This window comes from Pipistrellus kuhlii, unplaced genomic scaffold (assembly GCF_014108245.1).
Source record: "Pipistrellus kuhlii isolate mPipKuh1 unplaced genomic scaffold, mPipKuh1.p scaffold_m20_p_11, whole genome shotgun sequence".
Taxonomy (NCBI): Eukaryota; Metazoa; Chordata; class Mammalia; order Chiroptera; family Vespertilionidae; genus Pipistrellus; species Pipistrellus kuhlii.
In genome coordinates, this window is record NW_023425416.1 from 15,240,496 (window position 1) to 15,255,017 (window position 14,522).

Genomic DNA, 14,522 nt, shown 5'->3' on the forward strand with positions numbered 1-14,522 from the left:
ACAGGGAGGGCTGATGGCCTTTCTCTTTCCTTCGGGAGTGGCACCTCTGCTGAAGCAGCTGGTCTACCAGGCGACTGACCCCCAAGGCAGCGAGGCGCTCCTGGGTGGGGCCCAACACTGCTGCGTGCGCTCGGGCTGCTAAGAGCCTTCCCGCACGCACGGCGGCTCCGTGCAGCTAAGGGCTGTGTGCGCCGTGGAAGCGCACACCAACCTGATAGGTCCTCCTCCCCGGGGATACAGGGACCATCTCGGCCCCACACTGAAGCCTCACTCTTGTCAGCAGCTGCCTCTTGGGACCAAAAATAAAATTCCACAAAACTCATGGGAAAATATGGGCACATCCCATCAGCACGGAGTCTCAGCCACGTGACTCCGCACCCAGGATTGACAGGTCTGATACTGTACGAAGGGCTCCTGCGCCACCTGGGATGCTGAGGAGGTGAACTCTGCAGTGGGACTGTCCCAGCCCAGGTCACCATTTTTATTCTCCTCTTCTCTCCTCTCACCTCAAACAACTGGCATCTCCAGAAAGGGGCAGATGGTGGTATTTAACCTAAGGCTTTAATAACTGAGGGAATTAGTTCTGCTGAGCTCTCGGCGTCTCCCACACCATCTCCTGTGTGCAGGACGGCTTTCAGTCAGCCATGCAGCTGGAGTGCGAGGCTGTGTGAGTGTGTGTGTGTGTGTGTGTGTGTGTGTGTGTGTGTATGCGTGCACACAGCCTGTGATTTGGGCCTGGGGGAGAATGAGGCCTGTGGGTGGGGAAGACACACTTCCTGGCCACCTGCTCTGGCCAGGCCCCTTCTGCTGCTGCTACTGTCCTGCTCCATGTCTGACAGACCTTGCACCGCCCTCTTCCTTCTGACATGGGCAAATCAGCAGCCACCCTGACTTTTCAAGTACCCATCTCTCTTTCAATCAATGTCTTTGAAGTAGACAAATCTTGGGCTATGGACTTGAAACCATGGATATTCTTTAGTTAAAAAAAACAAAAAAGCAAAGAGGAGGAGGAGACAGTGTTTGTGGAGGGACAAAGCAGCACAACATGCACGGGAGGAAGGAAAGAACAAACAGCACATCAAGCAGCGTGTCCCCGAGCAGCCTGCGGAGCCTTCCCTGTCGTGTGCCGCAGTGGGCAGGAGGCTGCTCGGGGGAGGTGTCGCACGCAGCACGAGCAAAGTGCAAGCTGCTAAAACATCTGACACATCGGAAGGACCCTGAGGATGGCTTTGCTCAAACCACAAATGCCAGCCTGCAGAAAGGGCAGGCCAGCTCTCACCCGGCCAGCACATTAGGACTGGAGTCCAGGGATCACTGACGAAATCCGATGGCTAGGTCCTCCCCCAAGATTCTCATTTCATTGACGGGGGAGGGGTGCCTAAGCTTTGGGCTCTTCTAACTAACATGCTGCCAGAGCCAGGAACTGCAGTCCTGGGGGGGGGGGCGGGGGGGGCAGGCCACGTCTCCAGCGGACCGCCCACACCAGCTATTTCCCTGTGGGTATGGGTTGGCTGGGCAGAGTGGGAGCCCTAGAAAAGCCCACCTGGGCTGTTAGAGCCGACGGTGGGCTCTTTGGAGGTTGGCGGGGGTTTGGTACTTGTGTGCACAGATTAGACTCCACCCCATCTTCCTCACAAGGAGCGGAGGAGGACTCTCTGCTGGGCCCTGGAGTCAACCACTGGACACCCCCGATGGGGAGAGGACTTGCTCCCCGGGCAGCTGTTAGAGGGGACTCCAGTGTCATCTCAGGGCTGGGACTGGATGACCTCAGGGGCTCCTCCCAAGCCTGAGAGGCCACAGGCATCCGCTGGGACCCCTCCAGAGAGATGATCCACAGCCTCCGAAGGCCAAACTACATGCCAGGTCAGGAAAGCTCCCGAGATCCCTGGGCTCTCCTGATGTTCGCTCCAGCCCCTTCCCACAGGATCTAAGTCAGCCCCCCACAAGTGCAACCAAAGGGAACAGTCTGCACTTTCTGAATTCATTCCCACCTTTTTCTGGAAAAGCTGAAAGAATGCAGTTTTTTAAATTCAGACAAAAAGCAAGCCAACATCCCAGAACCAGTTAACCTGAGGTGCCCTTTGGGGGGCGGGAGGGGTCCCTCTGATGACTTCTGACCTGGCATGTAATGCTTCTGGGAGGAAGGGCTTGCTGAGTCTGTGTCCAGAAACCAGCAACCTGGTCTCCAAAAAAGGGTGAGCATATGGAACGGAGGGCCGGACAACCTGACTGTGGGTTCAGAACAAGAAGCTGACTGCAGCTATTGGCCACCTGGTCCAAGCTGGGTGCCTGACAAGCCAGGGACAACTCTAGGGTTCCTGGAAGTGGGTTCCCTGCTGACCTTTGACATGCTCTTCTGTAGGTGATAAAAAGGCAGACGTGGGCTCTACGCAAGTACGTTGCCCCCCAGCAATAATGGTAACGGCAAAGCAGCCATTCTCAGGTTAGGGAGGACGGGATGCGTTTCACCAAAGAGCAAACGGGCATCTGAGAGGGAGCAAACGTGAGCCTGCCAGGCATCGTCTGACATTTTAGCAGCTTGGTGATGTGACGATGAAAGTGCTGGAGACGCATCCATGAGAGAGAGAAAACCATGACAGAGCAGGCCAGGGCCACGGGAGGGCGGCAGGAGGGAGAGGGCTGGGTGAGCACGCAGGCAGGACAACGGGAAGGGCCATCCAAAATGTTTCTGCAAAGAATACAATGCAAGCTCGATTTCTCATTTCCAGGTCGGATCATTCATTCCTGGAGATTTTGCTGGCAAACCGCAGAGCCAGGCATAACTGACCACCATGGTCTCGGCTCAGGCCCAGGCTGGAGACAACGAATGGTGGGGCGGGAAACAGTTTAGATGACCATGACCGACAGCATGTCCCGTGGAACTCAGCGAAAACCAAAGGTGGGGAAGCCAAAAACAAGTATGCAGTCTTAAAGTGCGCTTGCTTTAATGACTTCACCGTATATATGTATAAATATATACTTGCCGCTACAATTTTCTAAAAATAAAACATGAAAATCAATTAGGCAACAGAAAATAAAGATCAACAGAAGTTGGGGGAGAGAGCACAGCAAGTTAATATTGCAAATAATGATGACGTAGGGCAGCTAAACACAGCCAGCAATGGACCAAGAGCGTTCATGCTCAGCTGACCCAGGAGCTCTGGGGACAGGCCACTAGGAGACACACTAGGTGCTGCTACCCTGGAGGCCGTGGCAGCAGGTGCGGGCGAGGGGGTATAGGAGTCAGAAGCCCACTGAGCTAGCTCTCCCATCAGAGGTTGAGGACACCCGGTCTCGTTTATCTCTGTGCCTCACCTACGCTTCCCCTGTGGTCTGAGAAGTCTAGACGTGCAATAAACAAGCGTTGAACGACTGAATAAACGAGAAGGTGGCTGGAGCATGCGTTCTGCACTGAGGCCTCGCACGGAAATGCCGAGAGCTCCCACCGTGGCGCTCTACTGGCCCAGGGCAGGGAGCTGGCATTGCCACCCGCTGAGGACGGTTCGGCCTCAAGCCACGTCTGGCTGGGAAAAGGCCTCTGACTGAAAGGACATTATGGGAAAGATTACCCGTGTGGTTCTGAAAGTCTCAGGGAATGCCAGGAACGGGCCCAATGCCAGCCTGTTCTGGGCAGGGACCCTGGTGTGAGTGCTAACTAGGAAACTTAGTGTGGTGGGCTTTTGTAGACCTGACTGACGAAGTTCATGAAGGAGGACAACACTGAGACACGGATGAGCGAGGCTGGACAGAGAGGACAGAAGCAGTGGGCTCCTGCGCCTAGCACAGGGAGAGGCAGCCACGCAGCAGCTGGGCAGCCAGGCAGCAGAGCAGCCTGGCAGGTGCTGGTGCAGAATGAACCGGTGCCACACCCCGCCAGCCAGCAGGCGGGTCCGGCACTGGAGGGCTGGCTTGTTCCCTCCATAAACAAGCCTTGGCCACATCCTGGTGCCCAGAAACTAAGCCTTTGCACCCAACCCCTGCACGAGGCTGGCAGCCCCGAGCGCTCTAGGGGGACCTGCTGGAAGTGTGGTTTATTCCCTTTTCGTCTCCATTACAGACCGCCTCTGACTTCAGAGCATCTGTTTTGGAATTCCCGCGCAGCACACGGTGATGGATGTTACTAGCACCTCTCACAAGATGAGGCAGCAGGCAGACGTCTGCTCAACAACTCGGAGAGAGCCCGGCGGCAGCCTCGTTAGGGTCCTGCTATGTTCTCATTAACATCAGATTACTATGAACGTATGACCAAGAGTAATTTATACATTATGAGTGGCAATTTTCTAGCTGACTTACGGAACATCTCACACGAAGTGAAATTTTCCTAAGTCTGGGCTTATGGAGGTTAGGGGATGTAAAATGCCATTTTGTACCTCGTTATGGCATGGATTTGGGTGTGATGAGACTTAAGCCGCACATTCATGCACGTGCCAATGTCTTAGCCCATTTCACTCCTTGTGGCATGGGAAATCTCCTGACCACTTTGCGCTTTTTAGCAAGTGTTTTCACAAGTAATTCACATCATTTTATCACAGCATACCTACGAAGCCAGGAGAACAGATTTCATTCACCCCAGTGGACCCAAGAAGGAACTGAGGACCAGAGGCAACAAGCCATTTGGACCAGGACTAGAACCGCCAGACCTTGGCCTGCATGTCCCACTGTTCCTATCTCCAGAACCAGCCTAGCGCCAAACAGGTGGCACCATGGGGAGTTCATCGTCCTTATTGGACACGGGCTGTCGGGGCACCAGGATGGACCGTGCGATCCTGCCACTGTCAGCCAGGCAGAGGGTGGCAGCGGAGGGTGTGGAGTGGCGAGGCTGGGGGTGTGGAGCAGGAAGCCAACACTGCACAGCGGTCCCCACAAAGGACTGGACACAGCCTGGCACACACACTGGACACCCACGAGGACTGCGGGCGACCTGGGACAGACCAGGTGGGCTGGGCCATTTATTACTGCCTCAGGCCCATCAGTCTCACCCAGGGTCAAACACGAGAGGAGCCGGCAAGGGATGGGGCTCCCCTTTCTCAAGCCTCTTCATTTTAAAGGGGGGAGGGTTCTTGGGGTGCTTCTTGGAGGGAGGGTCGCTGTACCTACCCTGCTGCTTAGCCCCTCATCAAAGGATGTAACTGTGGGCAACAAAGGAGTATGACTCTCCCCACCCCCACCCCCTAGGTGCACCCAGGCCTCCTTCCCCGGGGCCTGGGCAGCTGTCACGCTGCGTCACCGTTTTGGGAGCTGGGATGGGGACATTCCCCAGTGTCTCCAGTCGGACTCAGCAGACACGGGACAGGACAGCTGAGGACACCAGCAGCAACGACCACATGCTCAGGGCACAGCTGTGGGGCTTCCCTCCCGTGCCTTCACAGAACCATTGTGGGTACCAGGGCACACACACTGTGAACTCCGTTTTATAGCTGGGGAAACTGAGGCACAAAGCAGGCAGGTGACGTGCCAAGGTGTGCTGATATGCACACACATAACTCCTAGCCCTTAACATTGTGACACGACATTCCATTAAAACGTTTTAGTTCCAAAACGGTCATTCTACACTTATTTTCCCTGTCTCTTTCAGGGGGAGGGAGAGGGGGGAGGATGGGGAGACCAAAAATGGCCTTTATCTTTCAAGAGACTTTTGTGCCTGGATTTCTAAAACATAGAGGTCCCTGGAGGTGGGGTGAGGGATGGGGGTGCAGGGGGGTTCGTTTCTGGTCTCTTCTATGTCAGACTTAACGAGAAAAAAAAAAAGACGATGTAGGACACAAAGTTTGCTACTTACATTCACTTCAGTTATAGCAATATCAACGACGCTACCAACAACAATTAAGGCATCAAAAGTGTTCCATGCATCAGTGAAATAGTGCTGTGAGGGCAAGCATTCAGCCACAGAGGACAGGAAGCACAACAAGAGAAAAGGAGAAAAGGACAGTGTTATAAACAGGGAACATTCTAGCGTTGTGCCGCCGGCTGCTTGAAAAACTGCCCTGAAACAAACATGTTATAGACACATCGCCTCGGAGATCTCTGCTGACACAGAAAACAAGAACCGTGAGAGACGCCTCGCGTGCCCTGCCTACCGGTGCCCTGGGTGACGCTGCAAAACAGCCCGTCCTCCGAAAGGCGGCCCGTGTCTAAGGAGGCCCAGGCGGGGGGCTCTGCCTGGCAAAGCCTCTTTCCTGCAGCTCCTACTAGGAAAGTCCTGCTGCGAGGTGAAGCGAGGCTGGGGTCTGTGACTTGTCCAGGTGATGCCAGTGCGGGCGGGGAGCGGGATGTACACAGACGGAGGGTGAGAGGCGGGCGGCCGCGGGCGGGCGCATACTCACGTCGGCTTCGCTGAGGGCCACGTCTATAATGCTGCCGATTACGATGAGGGAGTCAAACGTATTCCAGGCGTCACTAAAATACCCCTGGACAGAGCAGGCAGGGGGCAGACATGTATGAGCGCGTATGAATGAAACGCCACACGGGCCAGATGGGCACCCATCCAAGGCCCCGCAGCACCCACGGCAACCAGGGTCGGGGAGGCAATACCACTACCCACTGGAAAGGGCACAGTGGATGGTATGCGCCTGCATGTGTGAGAGAGGCTGCCCATACGCAAAGACACACGTACACAAGCACGCACACATACACACACACATGCATGCACGCACACACAATGCAGACCCATGATCCTTAGCAGCATAAACTGAGCAGAATATCTGCAGGATACAGGGAGGCATCTGGCAATTCTGCCCTGACCCCAGGGTGACAGGCCCAAACCTTCATATGCTGATGGAAGAGCAAGCCCCTGACTCCTTCCACAAGGACCCCCGTCACCCACCCCTTCTCCTCCACTTAAAGAACACCTGTCAGCAGACATTCCACATGTTCTCATTTCTGTGCCCTTAACACAAACCAGTAACCCTTCACCCTCCTCACCAGCCAACAAGAATTACAAAGGTTGTCCCTGTCACTCAGCTCTCTGTCTCTAGTAGGGCAGACACAGGCAACGGCTGGCAGGGAGGCGGGCACCGAGCCATGGCAGAGAAGCTCACTGGGGAACCAGGCTGGCTCGTGGAGGAAAAGAGCACTGACGGATGATGGAGGTGCTCAAGGGCTCCCATGGCCACCAAGGGAACACCAGCAGCTCCTCCTTGCACCCAGCTCTTGCTCTCTCCCTCCCTCCTCATCCTCCAGGCTAAGAGGACTCCTTTCCCTCTGTCAAAACCACCACCAGGTTCTTTCCCACCTCCTGATGCCTCCCCACCCTGACTATCTGCTCATATCACTTCCTCCCTCAAGGTCAGATCAAATGCTGCCTCCAGGAGGGGGCCTTTCAGACCCTCCTGACACCCCCCCGCCCCCACCAGGGTGACTGCATCTTAGACCTTGGCCACACAATCTGGGTCTTTGCTGGCCTATCACTCCGAGGAGGAGGCTATGCTGATGGTTCTGTCCCCTCCTCCACTAATCCCGGTATCAGCCCCAGAGCCTTGAACTAGGTAGTGCCTGACCTGCTGCAATGTCTCTTCCTACCAGTCATGAAAATGAGACATTGGCTTCCAACAGAGGGCCCTCTCCACCCCCCTCAGCCACTGACACACAACACATCTCCAGCTGAATTCTGAGGCCGGGCCCTCAAGTGGAACCAGCAGCCCCTGCCAGCCCAGCCAGAGTCAGCCCTTAGATTATTTTTTGTTCAGTGCCACCTGCTTGAAAAGACCAAGCAAATCAGTCACTTGCAATAACATCTATGACCCACAACAAGTCTGACTCCAGACATTGAAAACCAGAAACCAGACTAATGTGGGCCTTGAGGCCAGGCAACTCCATTACGTCCAAGAATTCTACCCCGGTTGCCTGTCGATGTCTGATCTGAAGCCAGGAGGTAGCACAGACCTGGCACCATGGAGGAGGAAGCCTGTGGGATGGCTGCATATGGGAAACAGGAGCCCAAACCCAGGGTCAGTTTGCTGCCCAGAGTCTCTCTCTCATCTGCATTATATGTGACCCCTGAAGAAATGAGAAGACAGCATCAAATTCTTTCCCCAGAAGGTGAAGAACGTCTGCTAGGAAGATTGCTAAAGTTTTCTTAGTGAGCCCCACGCCTGGTGGGACCCTGGGGTGGAGACTGCCATCCTGGGAGGCTGATGGGGCCAGATGCCTGGTGTCTGCTGTGCATTAGCAGAAGCACCCAGGCAGTACTAAAACTCACTTTTTCTCCCAACCTAACTACTCTTTACTCTTGCCAAGCCCAAGTGGCTAGGCACGTAAATTAGCCCTTTTTGAGGTAGAAGCATGATCAAAATATTTCATCGCCTAAGACTTGGGAACAGCGTCTGGCTCTCTGGGGATAAGCTCATGACAATGGCAGGCAATCTGTCCGGAACACGTACTGGGCCAAACAGCAGGTGGTTGACATCTAGAAGCTCAAAGAAGGAGCCTCAGATGAACTCAACCTGTTCTCCTTACCTGTGGGAGCCAGTACTTTGGAAAAGGCCCTTTATCCCCCTCCTTGGGGCAAGAGGATTCGTCAGAGAATTCCAGGGGCTTCCCGGGGAACACTGGAGGGCGAGGCCAGGGGAACGGGACTTGTTGCTCCCTCAAAACCCTAGGACACTCCAAGGTCAATTCCAAGTCGACAGCTTCCCTGGGAAGCTGACACAACACACTAGACAGCCTGCTTGCTTTGCCCTGATCCATCATTTTTGTAACATTTGTCATCTCATGGCACACATAAACTATTAAAATTCTGCAGCACACCAAAATTAAAAATAGAGGGATAATTTTGATCATTCACACTAGATCGCTATGGCTGTGCTGGCTATTATCATTTTTTACTTACAATCTAAGGGGAAGGGGTCTGTGCTCCTGATTAAACAGTTGAGTACTGCAAGTTTTAAAAATTTTTGTGGCACACCAGTTGAAAACTGCTGGTCTACTCCTTGGCTCAGTCGCTTCTCATCACCTTGCACTCTTTTTTTTAATTTTTAAATTTATTTTTATTGTTGAGAGTATTACAGATGTCCCCTATTTTCTCCCTGTTGCCCCCTTTACCTGGCTCCCGCCCCACCCCAGGCCTTGCACTCCTACCTCCCCAATCCAACTCTGCCCACCCAGGAAGCCTGCCTCCCCACCAGGAAGCCCCCAGCTCTGTCTGCCCACCTCAGCCCTTCCTGCTGGTGGCGGCCGGGTGACCTCCCCTTGTGGTCCTGGGACCGTGTCCCTCTCACTGAGCTCTCTCTCAAGAGGCCCCATTTCTCCGTCAGGGTCTGAATAGGAACGAAGTCCCCAGGGTCAGGTCTCTCGATTTGCTTTAACCTTTCCTCCTATGTCTACCAAGAAGGGTTTTGTCCAACTCACTGCCTGTATCTGAATGACAAACAGCTGTGACCCAGGCTGCTCTGACCGAGATGCTGAAGTTCTTCTAGAAGGTGTGCCCTCACTGTGGAGTCTGTGTTACAAAGCTCCTCCCAGGAGAGACTTCCCACGCCTCCATTCCATGTGGCCATCTCCTCAAAGAATCTTCCCCCCTGTAGCCTCTCCCAGGGTCTCTGAGCCCAGGAAAAGGGGCCCTCACCTCACCACTGGGCCTGTGCAGGCCGCCTCGAGGGGCTGGATGTTAACAGTGAAGGGAGATGAGGATAAGCCGGAGAGTGCTCTAGGCAGAGCTCTGCCTGTCCCTGCTTTGCACGGGGACTTTGGTGACCCCGTGACAGAGCTCCCCCAAGCACAGAGAGACTGCTGTCGCTGTGACAAACGTTCTCAATTGCAACCTGAGGCTGTCTTATGCTATGAAAATACCTTACTAAGTAAAACTACAAAGCAGCTCAATGTCTAGCGGAAATCACTCATTTTAAAACTCTGGTTGATCAGTGCTGATTATAAATTTTCCCTTAGTACCTCCAGTCTGTTAACAGGCCACCGAACTCCCCCTGCACCCCAGGGTTGGTATCAGCAGTTTACTGGGCAGAGGAGTGTGCAACGAACCCTTGATGCAATGGCCTGCTGCAGGGCACACACTCACACGCTCTCCCATGCACAAATTCACACAAACACACAAACATATACACTCACATTCACACAAATACACACATACATGCACACACATTCTCACTCACACATATACTGACACAAGCACACTGACACACACACACCGATACACACTCACACACACACTCACACACATGCCATGGGCAAGTGGGCCTTCTCAGCCTAGAGCAAACACGCTTTTGGAAACCTCAGAGCATAATCACCAGCGAGGGGAGGGGAGACATGGCGTGGGATCTGGGAAATGCTCCATAGATACGATCCGTGTTGCATTTCTCAAGGACTTCTTTGTTACTTTGCGAACTTCCATCAGTCCAGACACAAATTATTCAAAGAAGTAAAGGTGAGAGGGAAGCAAACCAAAATCTCCAAAGGAAATTAAGATGAGTTTGGAAAAAGAGGGAATGTGTGTATGTGTAGGAATGGACAAGTCACAGGAAGTAACACCTGGCCATGCATAAAGTGCCAAATCTGACCCCACTGCAATCGCCCCGACTGGTCACTTACTAGCGTCCTTTCTTTTGGGTCCACAAAGAGCTGACAAAGATTGCATAGAAATTAATTCAAATTAAAGAAAGGAACAGTTCTGAATTAGAATTCCATGAATGTTAGGAGTATGTAAAATCATAACCCAAGGATAAATGAGTCTTGACAGATACCTTCCATACAAATGAACCAATAACTGGGTCGCTGAGCTTGTCATCCTCTGACTGACAGTTTAGGGCTTTGCTAGAAAAGGATTTGAGGGTCAAACATCCAACAGCTTAGCCAGGATTGCTGCTCTGCCCAGGGTTTTAGAACAAGGGAACATCATTGGTTGGAGGTGATTAGTGGTGGTGGTGACAGTCACAGTATTACAGCCTGTGACCACCTGGCACATCTACCACGTGCCCAAGCATGGCACACCTAGGGATTCTTTCCTCCTCACAGCACCCTGTGACAGGACCATCGTGTCTTCACTTTGTGGTGGAGGAAACAGAGGCATCTAGCAGTTAAGGAACTTGTTCAATGAGCGGGTGCCGAACAGGGATTTGACTCCAGAGCTGGGCGTGCTCTTCGACACTGTCCTATCTGCCTATCTGTTATACTACGGACACTGACGGATGTGAGGTGGATCCACTGCTTCCCAAAAAAGACACACTATGCTGAACTGTCCAATACAGTTAGACATATTTCATGTCTTGCTTTGTCTTAAAGTGAAAAGTATCTAAATTAAATACACAAGAAAATGGTATGGCTCTGAGAGGTCTGCAGCAGGTAGAAGTTTCCATAAAAGGTGAAGAAGATGCTGCAGACCAAGAACACACAAAACCAAAGTCTTTTTCCTAGAAATCTAGAAGTAAAATCGGGGCCGAATTCTTTCTAATGAGTTATGGGAAAGTGCTCCAGTAACAAGCAAGTGTCCCCAAGACAACCTGATAATGCTGTTCTAGAAACAGAAAATGGGTTCAAAACAGCCTCCATCCCACCAATTCCCAACGCTCTCCTCCCTTCTTCCTCTTCTTAGAATTGTTTTTATGAGGTTTTGGTTTTGCAGATTTATTGTCCCCTATGTATACGGATGCCCTAATCAGATTTTAATGTTCGCAGGTGATAACCCAGTTAGAGGCCAGAACAATACAGCACAATTCACTGACACAAGACTAACAGGAAGCGGGCGCTTCTCTGGGGTGATTCAGCAACAGCCTCTGTGAAACGGTTTCAGCAACTCACCTTAGGCTTAAACGCAATGACCTTCAAAACCATCTCGACAGTGAACACCCCAGTGAAGACCATGTTCAGAATGTCCATGGCGTCATTAAACATCTTGGACTGCTCATAGTGCTGTGGATAGAGACGGGAAAACGGCTCTCAGAGGCCCCTTCCGGGCTCACAGAAGGAGGCCCCCAGCCCCTCCTCTGAGGCGAGTGCCCTCTGAGGACACAGGCACCCTCCGCAGGCCAGCACCCTCCCCCAATGACTCCACTGGCACTGCCAGGTCACAAGCCCTCCCCACGAAGTGCAGGAAGCCTTGGCAAGGCGAGGGTGACTGGATGCGGAAGGGGAAAGACATCAATCGCCTCTGCTCAGGATAAAAGGAACCCGTCCCTCCTTCTGGCAGGGATCCCACTCAGCGCCATGACCCGGGCACAATGCAGAATCCACCCAAATGCCCATGAATAAAGGTAGCATCTGCTTAGGCATAAACTTTATGCCATTTAGTTCTATGTTTAATAAAAGGCAGTAATATCTTGACTTCCCACTTGCCCCTACATCAGCACATGGTCCTTTTCTCATGCATAAAGATTTCTTACATTAAAGGAAAGTGCTAGTGAATTTATAACTGGCTGTCTTTAGACCCATTTTCCAGACAACACTGGGAGCTGGCTTGCTAACGCTCTTCAAGTCAGTGTGAAAACTGAATCTAGACCTTGGTTTTTGCTTCTTGTCCTCATGCAACTAGACAATAAACTACTGGAAAGGCTAACTATTAATTAGTCTAGAAATTATAGTGATTTGTTGAATATATATATAATTATATTAAAAGTTAATACACTGTAATCCAGTGTGCCCCACTGAGGAGAGTTGTACTTCTTGCCCCCAGTATGAGCAGGGAATAGCTGTGCCGCAGACCAAACTCACTGCTCCATGAATGGAAGGGTCCCCACCGCACACTGAGAGCTCCCTGAAAACAGGCATGGGACTTGTATGTTGTTTTCCAACACTGGGTGACAGGCCCAGCGCAAAGTGCCTGGCACAAAGTATCCAACATAAACTTGATATCTGAGGCAGGCATTGTGGACTTCCCATTTTGGCAATAAAGAAAGCAGCCTTGGAGATGTAAATAACCTTCCCAAGGTTGCCCCCCACTCCGCCCCCCGCCCTGACGTGAGGAGTCAGGACTGGAACCCATCTGTCCAACTCCACACAGAGAGCGGCAGTCCTCAGCCACGCCCTGGCCCTGGGAGCCCAGGAAAGGTTACAGAATTGAATGCTCTGGCTCCACGGCAATGTTACCGATGGCCACGCTGTACAGACAGCCTCTTAAAAGAGTGATCTTACACTCCCACCATGATGACTGCTAGCCAGGACTGGATTCTGACCAAACTACAGCCCGGACTCATCAGAAATCAAACCCATCCTCTGGTGAGAGGCTGGCCTTCCACCCTCACATCCAGGCACGGGCTGTGCAGAAGGCCCAGACTCCATCCCCATCTCCACGCGTCTCCATTTTACCTGCATGGCCAAGCAGAGTGTGTTGAGCATGATGAGGACAAACATCATGTATTCGAAAGGCGAGGAGTTCACCACGTACCAGAACTTGTACTGGTAGGGGTTTTTGGGGATGTATCTCCGCACGGGCCGTGCTTTCAAGGCGTATTCCACACACTGACGCTGCAATGGGAGAGAAGAGCAACAGGGAGTCCTGAGCCCGTCTACAGAGGGAGGACAACGCTCCCACCTGCTCTGAAAGAGCCGGTGCAGCATCTGCTGGGAGGGACCCGGGATCCAGGGGTAAACTACTTGACAGCCCCCGCGGGCACTACTCTGCGTCAGGGACAAAGGGCCCCAGGTCCATCACCTCCTCTGACTGTCACAGCACCCTGGGCGTGCCTGTATCCCCCAGGCTGCTTCTACTTTACTTATTACAAAACTGAGCCAAGCCCTGGTTGGCATGGTTCAGTGGTCAGAGCATCAGCTTGGGAACTGAAGGGTTGTGGGCTCCATTTGGTTCAAGGGCACATACCTGGGTGGCAGGTTCCCATCCCAGTTGGGGAGCTTTGGGAGGCAACCAATGGATATGGCTCTCTCACATTCACGTTTCTTTCTCTCCTCTCCCTCCCTTCCACTCTCTCTAAAATCAATGGGAAAAAATATCCTCTAGTGAAGATTAACCAAAACAAACAAACAACCCACAACTGAGCCCAGAGCTGTGAATGGCCTGCCCGAGGTTGCATGGTGCACAAGCATGGCCTTGCCCCAATTCTCATTCCTGCCAATGTCTAAGCCAGTGGGTTGGACCTGCAGTCCTCCTGCCCACGCTGGCCCTCCAGGAGTGGAGACCAGGTCACAAGAGGCACGGACACCCCCAAGAACCCAATGGGCTGGTTTATTGCCTGAGACTGGAGCACCACAGCTGTCCAGGATGGACCCATGCAAGTCATCTCTCAGGACTGGGTGTGTTAGCTGTGAGTGACTGATGGTGAGCTAGCTGTGTGTCCATCTGCAAGCGTTTGAGGCTCAGGGGCTCGCCCTTCTCAGACTTCTGGGTCAGTAACAACGGCCTCCCCACTCACTCTGGGGCTGAGGCTGGTCTGCCCATTGCAGTGAGCCCGAGGGAGCCTCCAGCCCCCACAACTCAGCATCAGGCCTGGCTGGCACCTTGGCCCAGACCTACTTCCATTCTTCTGCTTGGACTCAGTTCTGACTTCAGACAGGCTCCCTCCTGTCTAGGCCCTGGCCCTGCTATGCCCTCACACAGTGACTCCAGGGGACCCCCTCGACCCCCA

The 14,522-nt window shown here is 52.9% G+C and overlaps 1 protein-coding gene across 6 annotated transcripts in view; it reads right to left on the reverse strand.

Moving 5' to 3' along the window:
- Positions 1–14,522, reverse strand: part of CACNA1D (calcium voltage-gated channel subunit alpha1 D) — a 284,634-nt gene that overhangs the window by 41,010 nt on the left and 229,102 nt on the right. For 4 of the 6 annotated variants that reach the window (XM_036430837.2, XM_036430842.2, XM_036430843.2 and 1 more), the window contains 3 exons: positions 13,249–13,407; positions 11,746–11,856; positions 6,324–6,407 (listed from right to left, as the gene is read on the reverse strand). In XM_036430837.2, the coding sequence (XP_036286730.1) occupies positions 6,324–6,407; positions 11,746–11,856; positions 13,249–13,407 (354 nt within the window). Of the gene's footprint in view, positions 1–5,779; positions 5,864–6,323; positions 6,408–11,745; positions 11,857–13,248; positions 13,408–14,522 lie in introns of all 6 variants that reach the window. The other 2 variants (XM_036430839.2, XM_045579044.1) reach the window with 1 other exon arrangement.